At 56.9% G+C, this 19,026-nt stretch overlaps 1 protein-coding gene across 3 annotated transcripts; it reads left to right on the forward strand.

The window, feature by feature from the left end:
- Positions 1 to 5,187: 5,187 nt before the first annotated feature.
- On the forward strand, positions 5,188 to 17,212 carry DOK4 (docking protein 4). Of its 3 annotated transcripts, XM_079906796.1 has the most exons (10): positions 5,188 to 5,391; positions 10,400 to 10,508; positions 11,025 to 11,255; positions 14,836 to 14,943; positions 15,102 to 15,216; positions 15,451 to 15,570; positions 15,664 to 15,853; positions 16,531 to 16,669; positions 16,831 to 16,954; positions 17,072 to 17,212. In XM_079906796.1, the coding sequence occupies exons 3-10, from the start codon at positions 11,190 to 11,192 to the stop codon at positions 17,188 to 17,190; spliced, it is 981 nt and encodes a 326-aa protein (XP_079762922.1). In that variant the 5' UTR covers positions 5,188 to 5,391; positions 10,400 to 10,508; positions 11,025 to 11,189; the 3' UTR covers positions 17,191 to 17,212. The 3 variants fall into 3 exon arrangements, with proteins under 3 accessions (XP_079762922.1, XP_079762920.1, XP_079762921.1); XM_079906794.1 differs by having other exon boundaries at positions 16,831 to 17,204; XM_079906795.1 differs by lacking the exon at positions 10,400 to 10,508 and having other exon boundaries at positions 16,831 to 17,204.
- The last annotated feature ends 1,814 nt before the right edge of the window (positions 17,213 to 19,026 follow it).

The raw sequence follows: 19,026 nt of genomic DNA on the forward strand, positions 1-19,026 counted from the left end.
CTCCACCACATTAACACACCCTTTTGCTTTCACCTTAAGAATCACTTCCTCAGTAAAAGCCTTCCCAGGCAGGTCAGGTGCTCCCCATACCTCTTCCAGCACCTGTAGCCCCTTTCCCTCTCTGCCCTCATGAGTTGCACCTGCAACTGTGGAGTTCTTAGATCCACGCCTATCGCTTTTACTAGACTAAGAACTCCTGAGAGGCAGGCTGTTCTTGTCGACCACCGTGTCCCCAGTGCCCAGCGCCTGGCACAGAGTTAAGTGCTCAGATGTTTGTTGAATGAATCAGCGAATCCGTGAGGGAGGGAAGGCTGACCTGACCACGCGGCCTCCCTTTACTGCTGGCTGCCATGCCTGTCCAGGGAACAGCTTGTCAGTCCTGCTAGTAGCATATGACACATGTGCTCAGGATGGCAGCCCAGAGAGAACTGCCTAGAGAGAGCCATGTGCTGGGAGATGGGGCTGGAATGTCACCTCCTTCCTGAGAGCTGCTCTCTGCATCCATCGGAAATTGCCCCTTGCCCAGCCTCCTTGGAAGGAAGCAGAGGGAGCAAGGGGGCCCCATCTCCTTCTTCTCCACCCCCCTCCTAGTTAGTCCCCTTTGATGTGAAGGTTCCTGGGGAGGCTGGTTTGTGTCACTGTCCAGCTGAGGGAGGGAGACAGATCAGGGCCTCATCTTGACTGGCGAACTGGCCCAGATCTCAGTGCTCCTGTACAGCAAGTGGAGGGGCGCCAGCCTGTCACCGACAACATTTGAAAAGAACTCACCAATCTGATGGCTACGGTAAGGTTGCCTGGGATTCTGGGGATTCCTCCCAGCTCCAGATTTCATCTCCTCTGGCTCTGGCTCTGTCAAACGTGCCCTTTTCCCAAGAGCAGACCTGGGGGTATGGGAGGAGTGAGGACTTTGCTGGAGGCCCCCCTGGGAGACCAGCATGGACAAGGATCCCCATCCTTCTAGGTTATGTCAAGGCCCCAAAAAACAGAGACTTCATGGTCTCCAGTTCAAGTCCGGGCATGGCTACAGCATCCTGGAAAAATTCTTTTTTTTTTTTTTTTTTTTTGCGGTACGCAGGCCTCTCACTGTTGTGGCCTCTCCCGTTGTGGAGCACAGGCTCCGGATGTGCAGGCTCAGTGGCCATGGCTCGCGGGCCCAGCCGCTCCGCGGCACGTGGGATTTTCCCGGACCGGGGCACGAACCCGTGTCCCCTGCATCGTCAGGTGGACTCTCAACCACTGCGCCACCAGGGAAGCCCCTGGACAAATTCTTCTACTTACTGGGCTTCAGTTTTTCTACCTGTGCAATGAGGATTGCGACATCTACTCGAGGTTGCTGCAATGAGGTTCAGTAAGCTCGGATGGCATTTCCCCAGGTGTGGACTCACACCACCATGGCCAGTAGAATGATGGGAGTCACACTCCACACACTCCACCATGGGCTCGTGCTACGCATAAACGATTCTGTGTTCATTTTTCTTTTCATCCTCTGACAGTTTCAAGAAGGTCTCAGACAGGTGGAAGTGTAGGTTCAGCGTTTCTCTAACACTTGCTAAACTCCTTTTTAACAAAAGCCTTGGAGCTAGCTTTCTAGGCAGCAGTGTTAGCCCGCACACATTTAATGCATTTGTTTTATTTTTCAAGGTATTTTATTTATGTAGTTTGCTCTTGAAGCAAATAGAAAAATGTGAGGTGATTTAAAGAAAGGCACTGAGCAAATAATAGCACAGGAGACACTTGAATCTGGGAAAAATCACAAAGTGGCTGGAGTGGCTAGGGCTTGGGAAATATCGTTCCAGCACAGGCGAAAGTACTTTGGGTGAAAATACTTTGAAAACTGTCAAGTGATGTACAAACAGGAGTGTGGGCGAGGGACCAGAAGGGTCAACACCAGAGAAGGGCTTTGGGTTTCCTGGGGGTAAATCTTGGGCCTGAGTATATTATTAATGATTCAAAACCCAGTAACGTGTGATAATAGCTCTCCCTCCATTCTATACACCAGGCACTGGGGAGATGCTTCCACCGATGCTATTTTATCTAACTCTCATTGTTCCCACTTTAGGGGGAGGAAATTGAGGCTCCAAATGGTGAAGGGTCTTGCAGCACATCTGGGATCGACCCCCACGTGCTTCCCTGCCTCTGTCCTGAGTGAGGATTTTCAAGTACCCCCTCCCAGCGGGACGCCTGGGACAGGCCCTGAGGCCTGGGCTGCGCTCAGCACGGGAGAGGTAATATATCGGGGTGTAACTCCTCACAGAGCACTGTCCCCACACCCTCCCCGCCAAAAGAGTCCCATTGGAGGGTGGAGGTTATGGGAGGAGTAATCACTTGTTAGACTTGGCACTTCTTAGACTTGGCACTGAAAGCACAATCCATAAAAGGAACAATAATAATTTGGACTTCATTGAACTTAAATTTTACTTTGTGAAAGACCCTGTTAAGTGGATGAAAAGACAAGCTACAGACTGGGAGAAAATATTTGTAAACCACAAAAGGTGCTTTACATATTCGCCGAGTCCCAGCCCGAACCGATTTGTAAATCCACAAAAGGACTAGTATCCAGAATATATAAAGAACTCTCAAAACTCAACAATAAAAAGGCAAATTATCAAATTAGAACATGGGCAAAAGACATGAGCAAACATTTCACTGAAGAAGATACACAGATGGCAAATAAGCACATGAAAAGATGTTCAACATTAGCCAGCAGGGAAATGCGAATTAAAGCCACAATGAGATATCCCTACACACTTATCAGAATGGCTTGAAGAAAAAAAAAAGAAAAGTGATAACAACAGCAAATGCTGGCAAGGATGTGAAGAAATGAGGTCATCATACATTGCTGTTGGGAATGTAAAACGATACAGCCACTCTGGAAAACAGAGTGGCAGTTTTTAAACTAAACATACAATTACCATATGACCCAGTAGTTGCACTCCTAGACATTTATCCCAGAGCAGTAAAGATTTATGTTCACACAAGAACCTATACATGAATGATTATAGCAGCTTTATTCATCACAGTCAAAAACTGGAAACAACCCAGACATCAGTGAATGTGCAAAATAAACTGTGGCACATGCGTTCCATGGAATACTATTTGGCAGTGAAAAGGACAAAGTATTGATACTTGCAACAGCTTGGATGGATCTCCAAAGAATTATGCTGAGTAAAAAAAAAAGCCAGTCCCCAAAGATTATGTACTTATGATTCTAATTTTAAAACGTTCTGGAAATGACCAAACTATAGAAATAGAGAACAGATTAGTGGTTGCCAGGGGTTAAGGAGGGGTGAGAGGGGGAGGGAAGTGAGTTTGGCTATAAAAGGGCAACAGGAGGGATCTTGTGTGATGGAAATGTTCTGTATCTTGACTGTTTCAATGTCAACGTGCTCGTTGTGATATTGTACTCAGTTTTGCAAGATGTCACATTGGGGAAACTGGGTAAAGTCTCACGGATTCTCTCCGTATTACAACTTACAACTGCATGTGAATCTTCAAATATCTCAAAATAAAAAGTTTAATTAAAAAAATTTGGGTGACAGTACTGCAGACAGAGAGTGGATTGGGCAAAAATTAGGAGAATGAGAGAATGAAGAAGTTTCAGAAACCCCACTCCAGACAAGATGATTTTTTATTATGAACACTCTTTTGGTGCTTGCTGTTGGCCAAAACTCCTCCAAAGGTTACTGGTGGTGAAAAGACTTTGCTGTGATGGATCAAGTGCTGGGGGCTTTATGAGCTGTGGTTTGAAGCAAAGCAGGTGGGCTTAAATTTGGAAGGTGCATGGGGGAGGTCAGGAGGTCAAGACCCAGGCCAGCTTGGCTGGCAGGGACAGGTCGAGCACGTCCACCTCCTCCCCTGGCCGCGTAAGACTGGTTAGCTCAGGCCCACGGCAGAGGCTGCTGGGAGTCCCTGGGGCTCCCTTGGTGGCCACGGCATGACAGTGACCTCTCTGGGAAATATTCAGGGGAAGAGAAACAGCCCCCTAAGAAGTTCCGTGGGCAAGACTAGGCCAGGCTGAGGCCCAGTGTCTAGGAGGCAGGGGCATGGACTCCATGGGTGAGTGCTGTGGTCCTTGGGCCCTAGATAGCTTGGAGGAAGCTTCTCTAGAGTGGGGTTTCCTTTGAGGAAACCTGGACAAGGGTTGGACTGGGAGGCATTTTCATTTTTTAGGATTTCAGTTGTTTAGGTGTGGCCTTTTGTTTAGTTTTGTATATTTGGTGTAAAGCAGTGGTTAGGGTGCATTAGAATCACGTAGGGGCTTGTTAAAACGCAGATTTCTGGGCACCACTAGAGATTCTGATTTTGCAGGTCTGGGCTGGGGCAGGGAATTTGCATTTCTAACAAGTTTCAAAGTGATGCTGATGCTGACCCTTCACTTTGCAAACCACTGGTGTGGAAGGGTGCAGACAAGAAAACCAGTAGGGTGACACAGTCCCTCCTGTGGGGAGGCCCTAGGCAAAGTCCTCATCCCTGCCTGGCACAGCTGGGGAGGCCTGTGGTTTGTGATTCCAGCAGGGCCATGACAGGACACCTGCGCAGGACTGAGGGGCAGTGAGAAGAGTGTGTGTGCTGGGAGGTGATGGAGGGCAACGGGGCTGGCACTTGAGGGCAAAGTCTCGGGGTGTGGGGGGGAGGTAGGATGGGAGTACTGGGTGTTTTGAGGGCGGTGAGGAGGCCAGGGGAGGAAGGGGAGGCTGCAGACTGCTAGGGGAGCTGACAGGCTAGGAGAGAGGCGCGCACGAAGCTTCAGGATTGTGCGGGGGTGGGTGGGGCGATAAGGATGTCACTGGGGGTCCTGGCTAGGCTGTGGACGGCCCCGGAAGTCCTGTAGGGGATAGGGGAGCAGTGGATGTGTGTATGATTCCTGTAGAAGTTGTCGGGGTGGTGGTTGAGATCTGGAGGCTGGGAGCTGATGTCGTGTTCAGCTTTCAGGGGCTGAGAGGCGAAGTGAGATTGGAATCTGGGGCCCAGGCAGGGGCGGTGAGGCTGAGCCGGGGTACCGAGGGCTACCTGAAGGGGCCGCGGAGGCGAGCTGGGGATGGGGACGGGGGTTGGTTGGGGGACGGGGAGGGAAAGGAAGCCGGGACGGAAGCGCTTGTCCCTCGGCTCGGAGGAATACGGCGGGGGCGGGCCGCCCAGGGTGGGAGTGCCGCGCCGTAGGGGCGGGGCGGGGCGGGGCGGGGCGGAGTGGCTGGAGCCGGGCTGCAGGGCAGCGCCGCCGAGTCCCAGCCCGAACCGAGCTGGGCGGCTGCACGTCCCTCGCAGTCCCCACCCGGCGCCGGGCGCCGCCGCCGCTGCCGCCGCCGCCCCGCCGGCCGCGCCGTGACGCGGGCATGAGTCTGGCCCGCCGCCCGCCGAGCCAGCGCCCCCAGCAGGGGCCGCGGCGCCCAGGTAACTAGAGGGGCGCGAGGAGGGGAGGGACCTTAGGCCGCGCCGGAACTCTCGAGACCCTCGGCTACTCCAGCCTGAGAACTCTCCAAGCCCGTGGGACCTTCCTACCCTGTGGGGGGCCTCAGGGGTCCACCTCCAAAAGCCAGCCCGGCCCCTGAAAACTACCCCCTGAGCTCCACCTACCCCCAGCTCTCCTCTCCAGGGGAGCCCAGGTCGGGGCCTGACCTCACGCCTACCCCACACTCACTCATCGGAGGAGCCCAGGTCCCTGTACTCCCTGGCCCTGGGCCTGCCATCCCGAAGGGGCATAACCCAGCGCATCACAGCCCCCATCCTCCTCCCACCCTTCCTGCTCCCATGGCCTCTTGCTCTCTCAAACCCCACCCCCAAATTCCAACACTTTCTCCATCTGCCCCCGTACTGCCCACCCTACCTGCAAATGGTTCCTACCCTACAACTTAAAGGAGGAGCCAGCTGCCTCCTTTCCTTGATTCTTCTTCCCTGGTCCTGGGGTCCTGTCCACTTTCTCTCCCAGGACACCCAAAGCCCTGCTTTCAGTTAAATGCTTTCTGTCACTGCAGAGGTGTACGAGCGGAGCCTGGGCACCTGGGTGATGTGGGCAGAGCAGGGCCTCTGTGCAGTCTCCCTGTTCCCAGCCGTGGGCGCGTGGCAGTTGCCAGGAGACTTGGATGGAGCGTTTCAGGTGTAGGGGGCTGAGAGTGGAGGGCAGTGACAAGCCTTGCAGGGTTCACAGCAGCAGTTCGAGGCTGGGCTTATTTATTTAGTGCAGATTCCTTTCTTGCCCCTTTTAGGGGATGTGGCTCCAGTGCAGGCCATTCCTGCCCCCCACCTGGGATGGGTCTCAGGAGCTGTGCCCCCTCCCGCCCAGTTGCCTGCCCCTCTGAGCCTGGGCACTGGCTACTTCTAGCTCTTCCCTCTCAGGCAGGGCAGCAGAGCTGGGCATGACCTCATCCAACAACCGAGGCCAAGGTGGGGCCACCTGGCCAGGCCTGGACACAGTGTCAGCAGTGCTGTCTCCTCCCGGGATCAGCTTTGAACCAAACCGTGGGTCTGGGGCCCAGGGAGGTGGGAACCCACTGCTGCTCACACGTCTCTGGAAGTTGAGCTGGGTCTGACCAGGTGGATATTGATGGTGGTGGGAGAAAGGATGAGGAGAACAAGTCCTGGAAATAATTACGTTTTCAGTCCCCAAATACCAAGCACCTACGCCACACTAGGCACCGTTCTAGGTGCTGGGATGGAGCCATTAACTAGACAGACACGGCCTAGCCATCAGGAAGCTGACGTTCTAGGGCGCTGTAGGAGACAGAGAGTGGCCGAGTAGCAAATCAGCAGATGAAGAGGCAAACCCTATAGTGATATAGGGGGACAGTGAAACTGGGTGTTGCGATAGAGGCTGATTGGGGAGCTCCTTTGGCCAGCATGGTCTGTGAAGACCTCTCTGAAGTGACGGTCTTTGAGCTGAGACCTGAATGATGCAGTAGAATGAACCTTGGACCATCTGAGGGACTAGAGTTTTAGGCAGGGAACAGCAAGTGCACTGATCCTGCGTGCGTAGGAGTTAGGCAGGTTGAAGAACAGAAAGAAGGCCAGCCCCGGGGGAGATGAGGCTGGACGGGTGGGCAGGCAACCTGGAGAGAGCGGAGTGGCAGTGGTGTGGAGACACAGCACCACTTTCCTAACTGGAGGGCTATTCAGATGTCCTTTCCTCCCGCCAGTCTTCTCTGCCCAGTTCGTTTTTTTTTTTAATAATTAATTCATTATTTATTTTTGGGTGCATTGGGTCTTCGTTGCTGTGTGCGGCTTTCTCTAGTTGCGGCGAGCGGGGGCTACTCTTCGTTGCGGTGCGCGGGCTTCTCATTGCGGTGGCTTCTCCTGTTGTGGAGCACGGGCTCTAGGCGCATGGGCTTCAGTAGTTGTGGCTCGTGGGCTCTAGAGCGCAGGCTCAGTAATTGTGGCTCATGGGCTTATTTGCTCCACAGCATGTGTGATCTTCCTGGACCAGGGCTCGAACCCGTGTCCCCAGCATTGGCAGGCGGATTCTTAACCACTGCGCCACCAGTGAACCCCCACCCCCACCCTCACCCCGTTGGTTTTTGATCTGTCTTTGCCACCCATCTTGGGACCTGCAGTGTTTCAGGTGGTGGTTGCTTGTGGGGATTTGCATAGGTGGAGGTCAGGGGTGGGGCCGTCTGGGGAGGGGATGACCTCCTCCTGGCCCCTGATAATAATCACACAGGGGTAGAGAGGACCAGGCAGGTGATGAGAAATGACCCTCACGCCAGAGGGAATCCCGCCAATGGGATCTTTGCAGGGGGTGGAGACAGCGAGCCATCAGTGAGACGGTGTCCAAGTGTCCAGGTAGGGCTGTCCCTGAAGCCCTGATAAGATCCGATCTGTCATGGGGTGGGGAGGCCCAGCCAGGCAGGCAGCCGCTCCTGCTCAGTCATTGGTTGCCAACAGCAGCGGGTAGCGTTTGTTCTGGAGCCAAAGCCTCCAGGCAGAATCGAGGTGCAGGGAGGGGTGCTTAGACGGCTGCCACATGGGGCAGGTGAACAGGGGGCCGCTCCCCACCCCTCTGCTGGGCACCAGGGAGTCTCATGCCCCCTCCGCACAGGACACCTGCCCTTCCTGGGAGAGGGGGGCTCCTCCTCTTTCTGGAGGAGCCAGCGGTGGCCTGGTCCAGGGCGGGGACGATCTCTGGTTGAGCAGCTGCTTCGATGCCAGGTTGGGAGGAGGAACGGGGGTCCCTGCTCCCTACCGCAGTGCTGAGGGGGCTGCTGGGCGTCCTGCGTAGCCCCTCTGGGTGCTCAGAGCTAACCTTGCACACCTGAGACCACAGGCCCTCTCCAGGTAGCAGGGCCTTTTCCCCTGCTCTAGGCTCGTGAGAGGCAGAGCTGGTGGTTGTTCAGGAGTGATGGGGAAAGTGGCCCCAGGTGCAGCAGGGCGGGGGCTGCCTTCCCAGTTCCTGGCCTGCTGAGCTCAGCTGCTCTCCGTCCCTTGATGCCTCATTGGGTCCGCACAGGCTCAGCCTGGGGGCCATTTCTGTTGCTTAACACAGTGCAGTCCCTTTGGGGCATGGCTCTGGGTGCCCCCTCTCACCTTGTCCCCATTGCCCATCAGATTTGTGAGTCTACCTATTGGCTCTTCCCCCTCTCTCCCTCCTCCCCAGCTCCCCTTTGCTCTACCACTTTGGGCCCCAGCGTGGGTCTTGCTCTTGCATATTCATTAGGGACTGAGTAAGGTCAGCACCACCTGTGACTCCAGGCCAGTGTGGGCTGCCAGGCCCTTTGACACCCGGGCTTCCCCTGGAAGGTTGCTCTTCCCAGTGGTTTGTCTCTGTGGGTTTATTTCTAGGGCATGGGGTGTGGGACTGTGGACAGACATGGCACAGGTGCTCCTGAGAGCTTGGTGATGGCAGTCACTCAAGGGGTGCTGCTGAGAAGGTAACTGGTGGAGCCAGGAAGGAGCAGGCCTGCGCTGGGCAGGTGGAAGGCTGAGTTAGGGTGCTTTCACAGCCCTCGGCTGGGCAGCAGCTCTCGCAATAAAAACAGCCCTTGGGGTTTTCAAGGCAGAAGCTCTGGGTCCAACGTGGGCAGGCAGGTGCCTCATAGATTCATTTCCTCATTTAAAATAGGTGGATTTATCCTCATTTTTTTTTTAACTGATGGGGAAATTGAGGCGCTGAGGAGTTAAATGGCTTACGCAGGACCACCTGCCAGTCGATTCATGTTCCTGGCTGGGCCACATCTGTGGCTGCCTTGGATGAACCCAGGGGCCTCGCTGTAGGTGTGTTCTGAAAGGGGCCTTCCACGCCGTGGCCCCTCAGCCAGCAGCCAGCCAGCTGGCATCTTGGAGGGGGCTTTTACGGAGCTGGTCCTCGCTGTGGGGACAAGGCAGCCCCAGCTGGTAGAGGCAGAGCTGGGAAAGCTTACTCTTCTTTGAGTGCCAGCACCCAGGTATGGCAAAGATGTTGGGGGTCAGTACTAGGGAGGGTACCCCACGCTAGACCTTATAGGAGGAAAGCAGACCACTTGGGTGTGGAAGGGTCTTGGCCCCCAGGGAGCTGGGAGAGAGCGAGTGGATGGGCAGGGAGGCCACTGAGGGGTGCTGAAGAGGCTCTTGGGGTACAAGGGGCATAGGGAGCACTGCCGTCTGTCCCTCTGCCTGTTTTCGTGCGCTCACTGGGGTAGTCACATCTATTCCTTGTTAGGGACTCGACAGGCCTCCAGAAGATTAATTAATGCCAAGCTGCTGGCAGCTCCAGCAGGATGCTTGCCCCAGGGCCCTGTCCTGGCAGCACAGATGCCCAGCTGACCCCAGAAATACTGCTCCGTTCCCACCCAGCAATCCTGGAGACACGGGGGGCCATGTTGCTGGCACAGCCCTGCCTCTGAGCCTGGATGGCAGAGAAGGCTTAGGTGGTGGCAGGCCGCCAGAGCCATGTGGCAGGGCATTCTACCCGCAGGCCTGCCTCCATCACCCACTCTGGAACTTATTTGTCCCTGGCTGAACCATGGGCTTGCTGTGTGACCTTGGCCGTGCTGCTTATCCCCTCTGGGCAGCTTTCTTTTCCCCAACTGTAAAATGATGTAGAATGGATGTTGGACTGGGTCATCCCTGAGACACCTCCCCCCTAAGTCTGAGTCTTCGTTATCTGGTAATCTGCCTGATTCTGAGAGCCCCTGACGGCACCCCTTTTCCCGATGCGTATTGGCTGCCCCTTGGTGCCCCTCAGTGTGGTCCAGCTTTGTCCTCTGCCCCAAGCCCAGGTGATTGCTAGTTCTCCATGTAATTAACTCCTGCCTGTGCTCAGGATGTGGGGCACCGCAAGTCCTGGCCAGACCCAGTGCCCTCACAGACCAGCCTGACCTTCCCAGCGCCAGGGCGAGGTGACTGCTTCCACAGTGGCCACCTCCAGCCTGCCCAGCACATTCCTCAGGCTTATCTGAGAGCCCGCCCCACTGGACTCTGCCCTCCCACCCAGGAAGCAGCACCCAGACGAGCTGCTGAAGAGTTCCAGGGGCAGAGAGCAGGGCCTGAGTGGGCTTGAGGTGACGATTCTCAGCCTCTTGCCTGGAGCTGAGGAGAACCAGGTATAGAACGGGGTGGGGCAGAGGGATTGGGGGGTCTGCTGAGACTGACAAGGGAAGTTGTCTAACCTCGGGGAGCATGGGTCCCAGAATCTGTGCCATCTCCCAAGAGCCCCATCTCTGGGAAGGCTTTCCCGTGTGGAGCCTCCTGTGCACAGGAGGGGGGCCTGCTCTAAGTCTACCCCTAAGTTGTAGCAGGAGATAGGGCCCGACAGCAGCTCGGGGCCACCTCCTTTCCTCTGCCCGCACCTCCACAGCAGGAGCCGGAGCCAGTCCTCCCAGGAAGGGGTTAACCGCCAGCCCCAGCCGTGAGGGAGGGGACTGGGCTGGACCATTTTCCTCGTAGCTGCCTCCACCTCGGTTTTCCTGAATGGTTCTGTCGTCCTGGGGTGGGGAGGGAAGGGAAGGAAGAAGGGCGGGCTGAGGGAGGAAGGGAGGGAGGAGTGTGGGAAGAGGAAGGAAGAAAGAGCGAGACAGCCAGGGGAAGAGAAAGATGTCACTGTGTAATCTCCCTGTCAGTTTTACTTCCAGCAGGCTCCGGGCGAAAGAGCTGCTAGAACAATGCTGAGGCAGCCCCGACGGAGTATCTCGAACAGGTGATCGGAGGAGCCGGGAAACCGAGGCCACCTGGGCATCCCTCCCCTCGCCTGGGCCGGCCAGAGCCTCAAAGACGGTGGAGAAACCATGGCGACCAATTTCAACGACATCGTCAAGCAGGGCTACGTGAAGATGAAGAGCAGGAAGCTCGGGGTGAGCCACCTCCAGGGGGCCCTGCCAAGGAACTTGGGCTGGCGCCTGGTGGCGTGTCCGGGGTGTGCGGCTGCCCGCCTGTGGCCCGGCATCGTGCATTGCTGGTCTCGAGGCTTCTGGCCAGCGGGCTGCCCAGCATGTGCCTGGGCCCGGCTCTGCCTGCTGCAGCTCCCGCCCCAGCCGGGCTGGCTGGCTGGCATCCCAGCGGCTGGGCCAGCGGTGGCAGCCGATGGGCAGGCGGCTCCCCTGCTATTGTTGAAGTTGTCGCCAGGGCAGCGGCTGGAAATGCCGGGCTGTGTCCGAGCTGAGACCGGCTTCTCACTTCCCCTTGCCATCACCTCCTCGTTTCCTTCCTCCCCTCTCCTGGCCTCTTTGCTTTTAAGTACCTCATCTCCCCTGCTTCCCATTGCTTTCTGTGTACGGGCGTTTATTTATTTATCTTTGGTGGTTGCTTTTCCAGTTAAAAAAAGCATTTGAGAAGGAGAGTGGTTGGTTGCTGGGGGGAGGGCAGTGGTGGGAGGGGTGCAGAAGCCGGTGTTTACGTGGTTTATGAGAGAGAACCTGGCTGGGCTGGATGGCCCGTGGCACTGGGACAGGCTGCTTTCCTCCCAGGTGTTGGAGGTGGCTGGGGGCTTGGAGGGCCTGTGGAGATGAGGCCTCAGACACACCTCTGCTGGGTGTGCACCCTCTCCCACCCCGTACGTCTGGAAACCGCCCAAAAGGCATGAGCAGGGGCCCCGGGGACCAATTTAATAATCTTGGTGAGATTGTCCCGAGAGCGGGCTTTATTCCCGGACCCTCCTCCCTCCTCCAGTGAGGGGTCTCCCCAGTAGAAAGAAAACCCTGGCGACTGAGGTGGCCCAAGTCTTGTGTTTTACCTGGGTCCCCTGCCCTTCCGTTCCCCCCTCCCCCATGGCCTTGATGGGGTGGGGGGATCCGACCGCTCAAGGCTTCCTGGCTCAGCTGAGTGGGGTGGGGGAGGAGCAGGGCTCTGATACTCAGCTTCCCTGCCTGCGAACCAGACAGAGCAGGACTGGCCTTGGAGCAGGGCGGTTCCTGCACCTCCTTCCCCTCCTGTGCCCTCAACCCCCAGGGCCCCTGCGGGAGGCTCTTCTGTCCCGGCAGGAGGCGGCCGCTTAGCTGGTGGGCATGTTTGGGGTCTTAACTGGATTTGGACTGTATCCCAACCTGGGCCGTGGTGGCCATCGGCCACCTTGTTCGTGCCCTGAGAGAAGGATGGAACCCACTTTGCGCACAGAACAAGGAGAAGAACTAAGGCTGAGGTGGGGAGGCAAGGGGGTGGGGGCCCAGGTTCTAGTGTGGTGACTCGTTCCTGAGGGCCCAGACCTGTCAGGTCCCCAGGGGCCAGCTGGGCTGCGACCCTGTCCAGAGCAGAGCTTCCCAGGAAGGCAAGCCACTTGGGGTGGCCGCTTGGGCTCAGAACCAGGCCTGTTCCAGGGGCAGGCCTGGGAACCCATGGTGGGCACAGTCAGGGGGACGGTTTAGGGGCTGGGGCGTGGCCAGGCCTGGTCTGGAATCGCTCGCACTCAGGGAACCCGGCTTCCCCCTGCAGACCTGCTGTGAGGGGCTGCGGCCACCCAGCTGCTCTTGTCCCGGGGCAGCCATTCTTGCCTCAGCCCACAGAGGCGAGGCGGTAAGGGGTGGAAGAGATCAGGAGCAGATCGTCCTACCTGCCAGGGCTTTCCTCCCAAGGCAGAGCTCTGGCAGAGTGTTTCTGAAGCGCTGATCAAAGACCTATGAGAAGTGGGGAAGGAGGGCTCTTGAGCGCAGTGGCTCCCTGGGGCTGTGTGTGTGCGTGCTGCGTGTGCGTGCTGCGTGTGTGTGTGTGTGTGTGTGTGTGTGTGTGTGTGTGTGTGTGTCCTGTAACCAGGCAACCGGAGTGCTCAGGCCCCCAGGACTTCTGCCCCTGCCTCTGCAGACGGCATGGAGCCCATCCTGGCAGGGCATATCTGGGTCGGCAGCATTCCTGCATTCATCCATCAATCCATCCATTCATTCACGGTCCCTTCATATTATCATTCACTTGTTCAGCAGAGGTCTGTTAACGAAGCGACTGGGATGTGAGGATTCTGAGAATAAAATATAGTCTCTGCCCTAAAGGAGCTCCCCAGCTGAGAGCTGAGGCCTGCTGGGGTTTAGGTGGATAGACCAGGGGCTGAGCCAGGGTCATGGGGGCAGGGACAGACATGTCTCCTAGTCTCAGGGGCCAGAAATAGCCTGGTTGTGAGTAGCTTCTTGGGATGGGGACTGCCTGAGCCCACCGCACCCCAGGATCCTGCCTGCCGAGGACCTGGTACCCACACAGCAGGGCAGAGAAGGGGAGGGGGCTTGAGCCTGTGGCCCAGAGGCCCCTTCGCCTCCTCTGCTCTGGGCCCCTCAGTCTCCCCACTGTTTGCCAGTGAGAGGAGCACTGGAGATTCCCGGGGAATGGCTCTGCCAGGCTTCTGGAGTGCTTGCTGAAAGAGGAGGTACATCCCAGCCAGACTTTGGGCTGGAAGAGAGCCTAAGGTGGGAGGGAGGGGGCCATGGGAGGAAGAGTCAGCAGCCCAGGCAGGTGGATAGGGCCACCCCTTTGTGGGGGGTTGTCTGACAAGCCAGCTTGCCCCTTAGCCCCGGAGAGTGGTTGGCTTCCTGCTCCCTGGCTCTTGCCTCTTGGATGGAGTCCGTGAAGCTACAGAGAATTGGGGTGGATTTAGGTACGGGCAGTGGTTGGGACAAGGAGGGAACCTTGCCCGGGAAGGCACCGTGCTCTGGGGTAACCCCAGTTTCTTGGCTCTGCCCCTTGATCTCTGAGAGCCTCTGGTTTCCCAGCTGGAACAGGGAACTAACCCTGATTCCCTACACTCCAGGGTTGGTCAGAGAATGAGAAGAGAGGGTTAGTGAAAGGTCCTAGAGACAAGAGGGGGTGTTACCCACATCAAGAGCCCTCCCCCGGCTCTAAGAACAAGGGCCACGGTGCTTTGCAGGCTGGGACCGGGCAAGGGCCTAATCCCTGTCCCCGCAGCACTGCCTCTGTCGTGGCGGGTGCTCCTGGGGCCCTGGGCAGAACCTTAGCACAGCGGGCTCCCAGGACAGCCCTGGTTCTAGGCAGCCTGTTTTAAATACCAGCTCTACCATTCATTAGCTGTTACTCAATTTTGGGGTGCCTCATTCCCTGTCTAATAAAGTGGAGATGATAATAGAAGCGACCTCAAGAGTGACCCTGAGATTAAATGTGAAGAGTGCTAATAACAAAAAGTACAAATAGGAAGCACTCCATGAATGTTGGCGACTTGCGTTACACCCAGAGCTGAGCTCAGTAAACAGTAACTCAGGAGCCCCCTTTATGGGACAGCCTTTCAGAGCCAGCCAAGAAACGACTGACTTTTCAATTCGGGGAGGGTCCTCTTCCCCAGGGCAGGGTGTCATGCTGGTGTCAGCTGTCCCCAGATCTCTTGGGCCTGAGCTCCCTGGAAGGCTGTGCGGCACTGCCCGCTGTGGTCGGCAGGGGTAACTCCAGGGTCACCGGCTGCCTTGGGGGTGGTCCAGGGTCTGATCCCCCTGCCATCTTGTCCCACAGATCTACCGGAGGTGCTGGCTGGTGTTCCGGAAATCCTCCAGCAAGGGGCCCCAGCGGCTGGAGAAGTATCCAGATGAGAAGTCAGTGTGCCTCCGAGGCTGCCCCAAGGTTAGGGGGCCCGGGCCCTAGCTCTCCCAACCTGTAAGCAGCGAGGATTTGTTCAGAGTCCTGAGGGCCAAGAGGACCCTCCTGGGGGTGGCAGAGCCGTGGGGGATGCAGAGGGAGGTGCTTCAACCTGGCCGAGTACCTTGTGGATGCTGTTCCAGGTGACAGAGATCAGCAACGTCAAGTGTGTCACACGGCTCCCCAAGGAGACCAAGAGACAAGCAGTGGCCATCATATTCACCGACGACTCGGCACGTACCTTCACCTGTGACTCAGGTGAGGGGATGCGGCTGCAGGCTGTGGGCTGGCCGAGGTCCACTGCCTGGGTGTGATGTGTGGGTGGAGGGCACCTTTGAGGGAGCAGCCCCAGGGTGAGGTGGGGCAGGCACGCAGAACCCACTGGCCTTGCCCTCTCTGCCTGGCGGGGTGGGGTAACTCCGGCTGAAGCACATGGGGTGGGTTGCTGCGGGCCCCTGAGCTGGCGGCACGAAGAGGGACTATCTTCTCCAGAGCTGGAGGCAGAGGAGTGGTACAAGACTCTCTCTGTGGAGTGCCTGGGGTCGAGGCTCAACGACATCAGTCTGGGAGAGCCGGACCTCCTGGCCCCAGGAGTGCAGTGCGAGCAGACAGGTGAGGCCTGGCGCTGGCACAGGGTGGGGGTGAGAGGGAGACCCCCCCAGGCCCCCCACAAAGCTCCAGGCCCACTTGTCCACTCCCATCCAGATCGCTTCAACGTCTTCCTGCTGCCCTGCCCCAACCTGGATGTGTATGGCGAGTGCAAGCTGCAGATCACCCACGAGAACATCTACCTCTGGGACATACACAACCCCCGCGTGAAGCTCGTCTCGTGGCCCCTCTGCTCCCTGCGCCGCTATGGCCGGGATGCCACACGCTTTACCTTCGAGGCTGGCCGGTAGGACCCACTCGCCTCCCCGCCGTCCCACCGCGGTCATGATGGTAGCTGCCATTCACTGTGTCGGGCACTGTGCTGGAAGCTTAAGTTATTTATCAGCACAGCATGCTGACGGGGAACCCATTTTACAGATGAAGAAATTGAGACTCACAGCAGGTAGGTCAAGTGAAGCTGTTTACCAAGTCAGACTGCTCAGGCTCTGATCAGATGCTGGCACTGGCATTGACTAGCTCTGTGATCGTGGACCCGAGTCTCAGTTTCCTCCTCTGTCAAATAGGGGATAATAAAAGTACCTAACCTCATAGACTGGGTTACGGTAAGGACTGGGTATAGCTTGCCTAGACTCAAGTTCTGTATAATCCACTGTGTAACTTTCGTCGTTACCTTCTGAATGCCTCAGTTTCCTCATCTGTAAAATGGCTTGAGAAAAATTATAATAACGAGGAAACTGTAGTAGCACACAGACCAGAGTGGGGTGGTGGGAAAATGGAATGGATTAATCCTGGTAAAGCATATAGACCCCCACCTGGCACACAGAAAATGCTCAGCGTGTTTGAGCTGGGTGGTCAGACCCTCAGATGACAGCCCTGCCTGTTCCCAGACGAGAGCCTGACTGCATGTGCACACACACGGGGTTATACCCACCACCTGGCTCTCGGCGCTACTTGTGTCCCCAGGATGTGTGACGCTGGGGAAGGGCTCTACACCTTCCAGACGCAGGATGGGGAACAGATTTACCAGCGGGTCCACAGTGCCACCCTGGCCATCGCCGAGCAGCACAAGAGGGTCCTGCTGGAAATGGAGAAGAACGTGAGGGTGAGGCAGTGCGTGTCTCGGTCCAGGGTAGGGGGAGGCTGGCGGGCGGGCCGGGGGCCGGGAGAGTGGCAGCTGTCTCCAGCTGGTGTGTCCAGGAGAGGCAGGCAGGGTCTTGGGCTGGCTGCTCTGGGCTTAGCCACTGACCCTTCTCTGCCCCACAGCTGCTGAACAAGGGCACGGAACATTACTCATACCCCTGCACGCCCACGACCATGCTGCCCCGCAGTGCCTACTGGCACCACATCACCGGTTCCCAGAACATCGCTGAGGCCTCCAGCTATGCCGGTGAGTCACTGCTGGGCCCCACCCGCACCGGCCAGGAGGCTCTGTGGAGGACAAGGCATGTTGGGCAGGGGCCTTCTGTCCCGGGCCCAAGGCCTCAGCCTGCCTGTGTGTCCACAGGTGAGGGGTATGGGACGGCCCAGGCCAGCTCAGAAACGGACCTCCTCAACAGATTCATCCTGCTAAAGCCAAAGCCCAGCCAGGGGGGCAGCAGCGAGGCCAAGGCCCCTTCCCAGTGACAGCAGAGCTGGCACACAGATGACCACTGGGGCTGCCTGCAGCGCGTCACGGATGGCATGGAGGGGCTGTGGGCCAAGAGCCTGGGGAAAGGGAGCAAGCGGTCCCTTCTTTGCCCCCGAGGGTGAGACTGGACCAAGGCAAAGGGCTGGCCATGCCACCTGAGCATGTGTGAGGGGCTGGAGCTACCATGGGACTATATACTGTTAATGATTTTAATATATATGGCTTATGATGTATTCTGTATTAATAAGATTCCCCCTCTGACCCTCCCTGCCACCACATACACAGTTTTTAATCCCATGACCAGGCCACAGTCAAGGCTGTTTTGAATGTGAGGGCAGCGGTTTCCCTGTCCCCCATGGTACCAGCCCTCCTGCTGCCAGGACCTGAGCTGCCAGGGCCAGAGGAGGGAGACACTCCACACTCCCGGCTGCCGCGCTGGCTGCTGGCTTTTCCCAAGCAGCCCAGGGGCGGAGACAGCAGGTGGCTTCTCAGTTCCTCTGGGCCTAGAGTGGCACAGGAAGGATCCGAACTTACACTGTGCCACTTGGTAGCCTTGCACTTGGAGTTTTCAGCAGAGGTGACGTCTGGTTGACACCTCAGGTGAAAAATCTGGCTTGAAAATGGTTTCTGCCCAGACTCCTTCATGCTTAGCAGGCTGAGGAGACGCCCTGGGGGTGGGGGGTGCTGGTTACCTCGCCCAGGGAGGACAGCCAGTCCCGGGCTCTTTCCTGCCCTCGGGCCAGGCCGGCCGCACAGGAGGACTGCGGTGAGGGGGAGTGGGGAAGCGCCCTGCTGCCCGCTCTCAGTGACCGGCGTGGGCAGTGCTCCCACAGAGGGAGCCCCTCTGCCCTGTCTGGCCTCCCTCCGGCAGCCAAAGTACTCAGAAGCTGGTCAGAGACCTCCCCATTTCCTCCTCCACATGGTGCTGAGGCTCCCTGCTGAAATGCAATTAAAGCAACTGATTTTCTAGTGCTGGTATTTACTGACGACCGTGCAGAAGGGCTATCTTTTTACTCACATCAAACCTTTAGTTGCGTGTGTGTTGGGTTGTTTTTAATATTTTAGGGTTCTGATTTGAGGGAACAGACCTTCTTGTAAATAACCATTATTCAAGTCGTGGCAGGAGGATGCTAAAGCAAGAGGCCCCCTCCGACAGAGCACTGGAGCCCGGGAGGTGGCCACAGCCCGCTCAGCTCTGACCCTGACCCAGGGAATGACCACCTAGAGGAATAAGCTAGCCTGAAGAAGGGAGCCCAGAGGCCACGGAGGGGAGGCAGAGCTGGCTGGCTTGGTTAGTGGCACGATGACGCATGAAGGCGATTACGTACGTTTTGCTCTTTATTGCCAAAAATAAAAACTTTAAAAGACAACTACTGTTAATAAATAACCCTTCCTTTTTGTACTAGATCTCTGGTTTTCTCCAGGCTTCTCCTGCCTGGCTGCCTAATGAACTGCTTTGGGTATGTTCCTACCTATAGGGCTAAGTGGTCAAGGCCAGACCTCCATGAAGGCCCTTGCCCTCCCCCACAAATTAAATAGCCTGGCCATTGTTGGTGATGTTCAAAACTCATGGGTAGAGAACAAAATACAAGGCTTACTGGCGGGAAGAGGGGGATAGCCTGGGCCTAACACTACTCTCACAGGATTCTCAAATTAGGGACACTTGGGAATTTGAGTGAAGAACCAATAGACTGGCCGGGGCAGGGACTGGAAGGGCTGGCAGGAGCCTGAGTAGGGTCCTAGATTCAGCGCTAACACAGAAGCCTAAGGTGCAACAGTGAACATTCCAACTTGTGAACAGAAAGGATTTGAAGTAAAGAACTGAAATACCC

Source organism: Stenella coeruleoalba, assembly GCF_951394435.1.
Source record: "Stenella coeruleoalba genome assembly, chromosome: 20".
In the NCBI taxonomy this organism is placed as follows: Eukaryota; Metazoa; Chordata; class Mammalia; order Artiodactyla; family Delphinidae; genus Stenella; species Stenella coeruleoalba.

Bases quoted from the DNA above. Each gene is read 5' to 3' on its own strand.
- DOK4 (XM_079906794.1), top strand. From the start codon at position 11,190: ATGGCGACCAATTTCAACGACATCGTCAAGCAGGGCTACGTGAAGATG. The intron at 15,571-15,663 runs GTGAGGCCTGGC...ACTCCCATCCAG, and splicing joins AGTGCAGTGCGAGCAGACAG to ATCGCTTCAACGTCTTCCTG. The intron at 16,670-16,830 runs GTGAGGCAGTGC...TCTGCCCCACAG, and splicing joins AAATGGAGAAGAACGTGAGG to CTGCTGAACAAGGGCACGGA.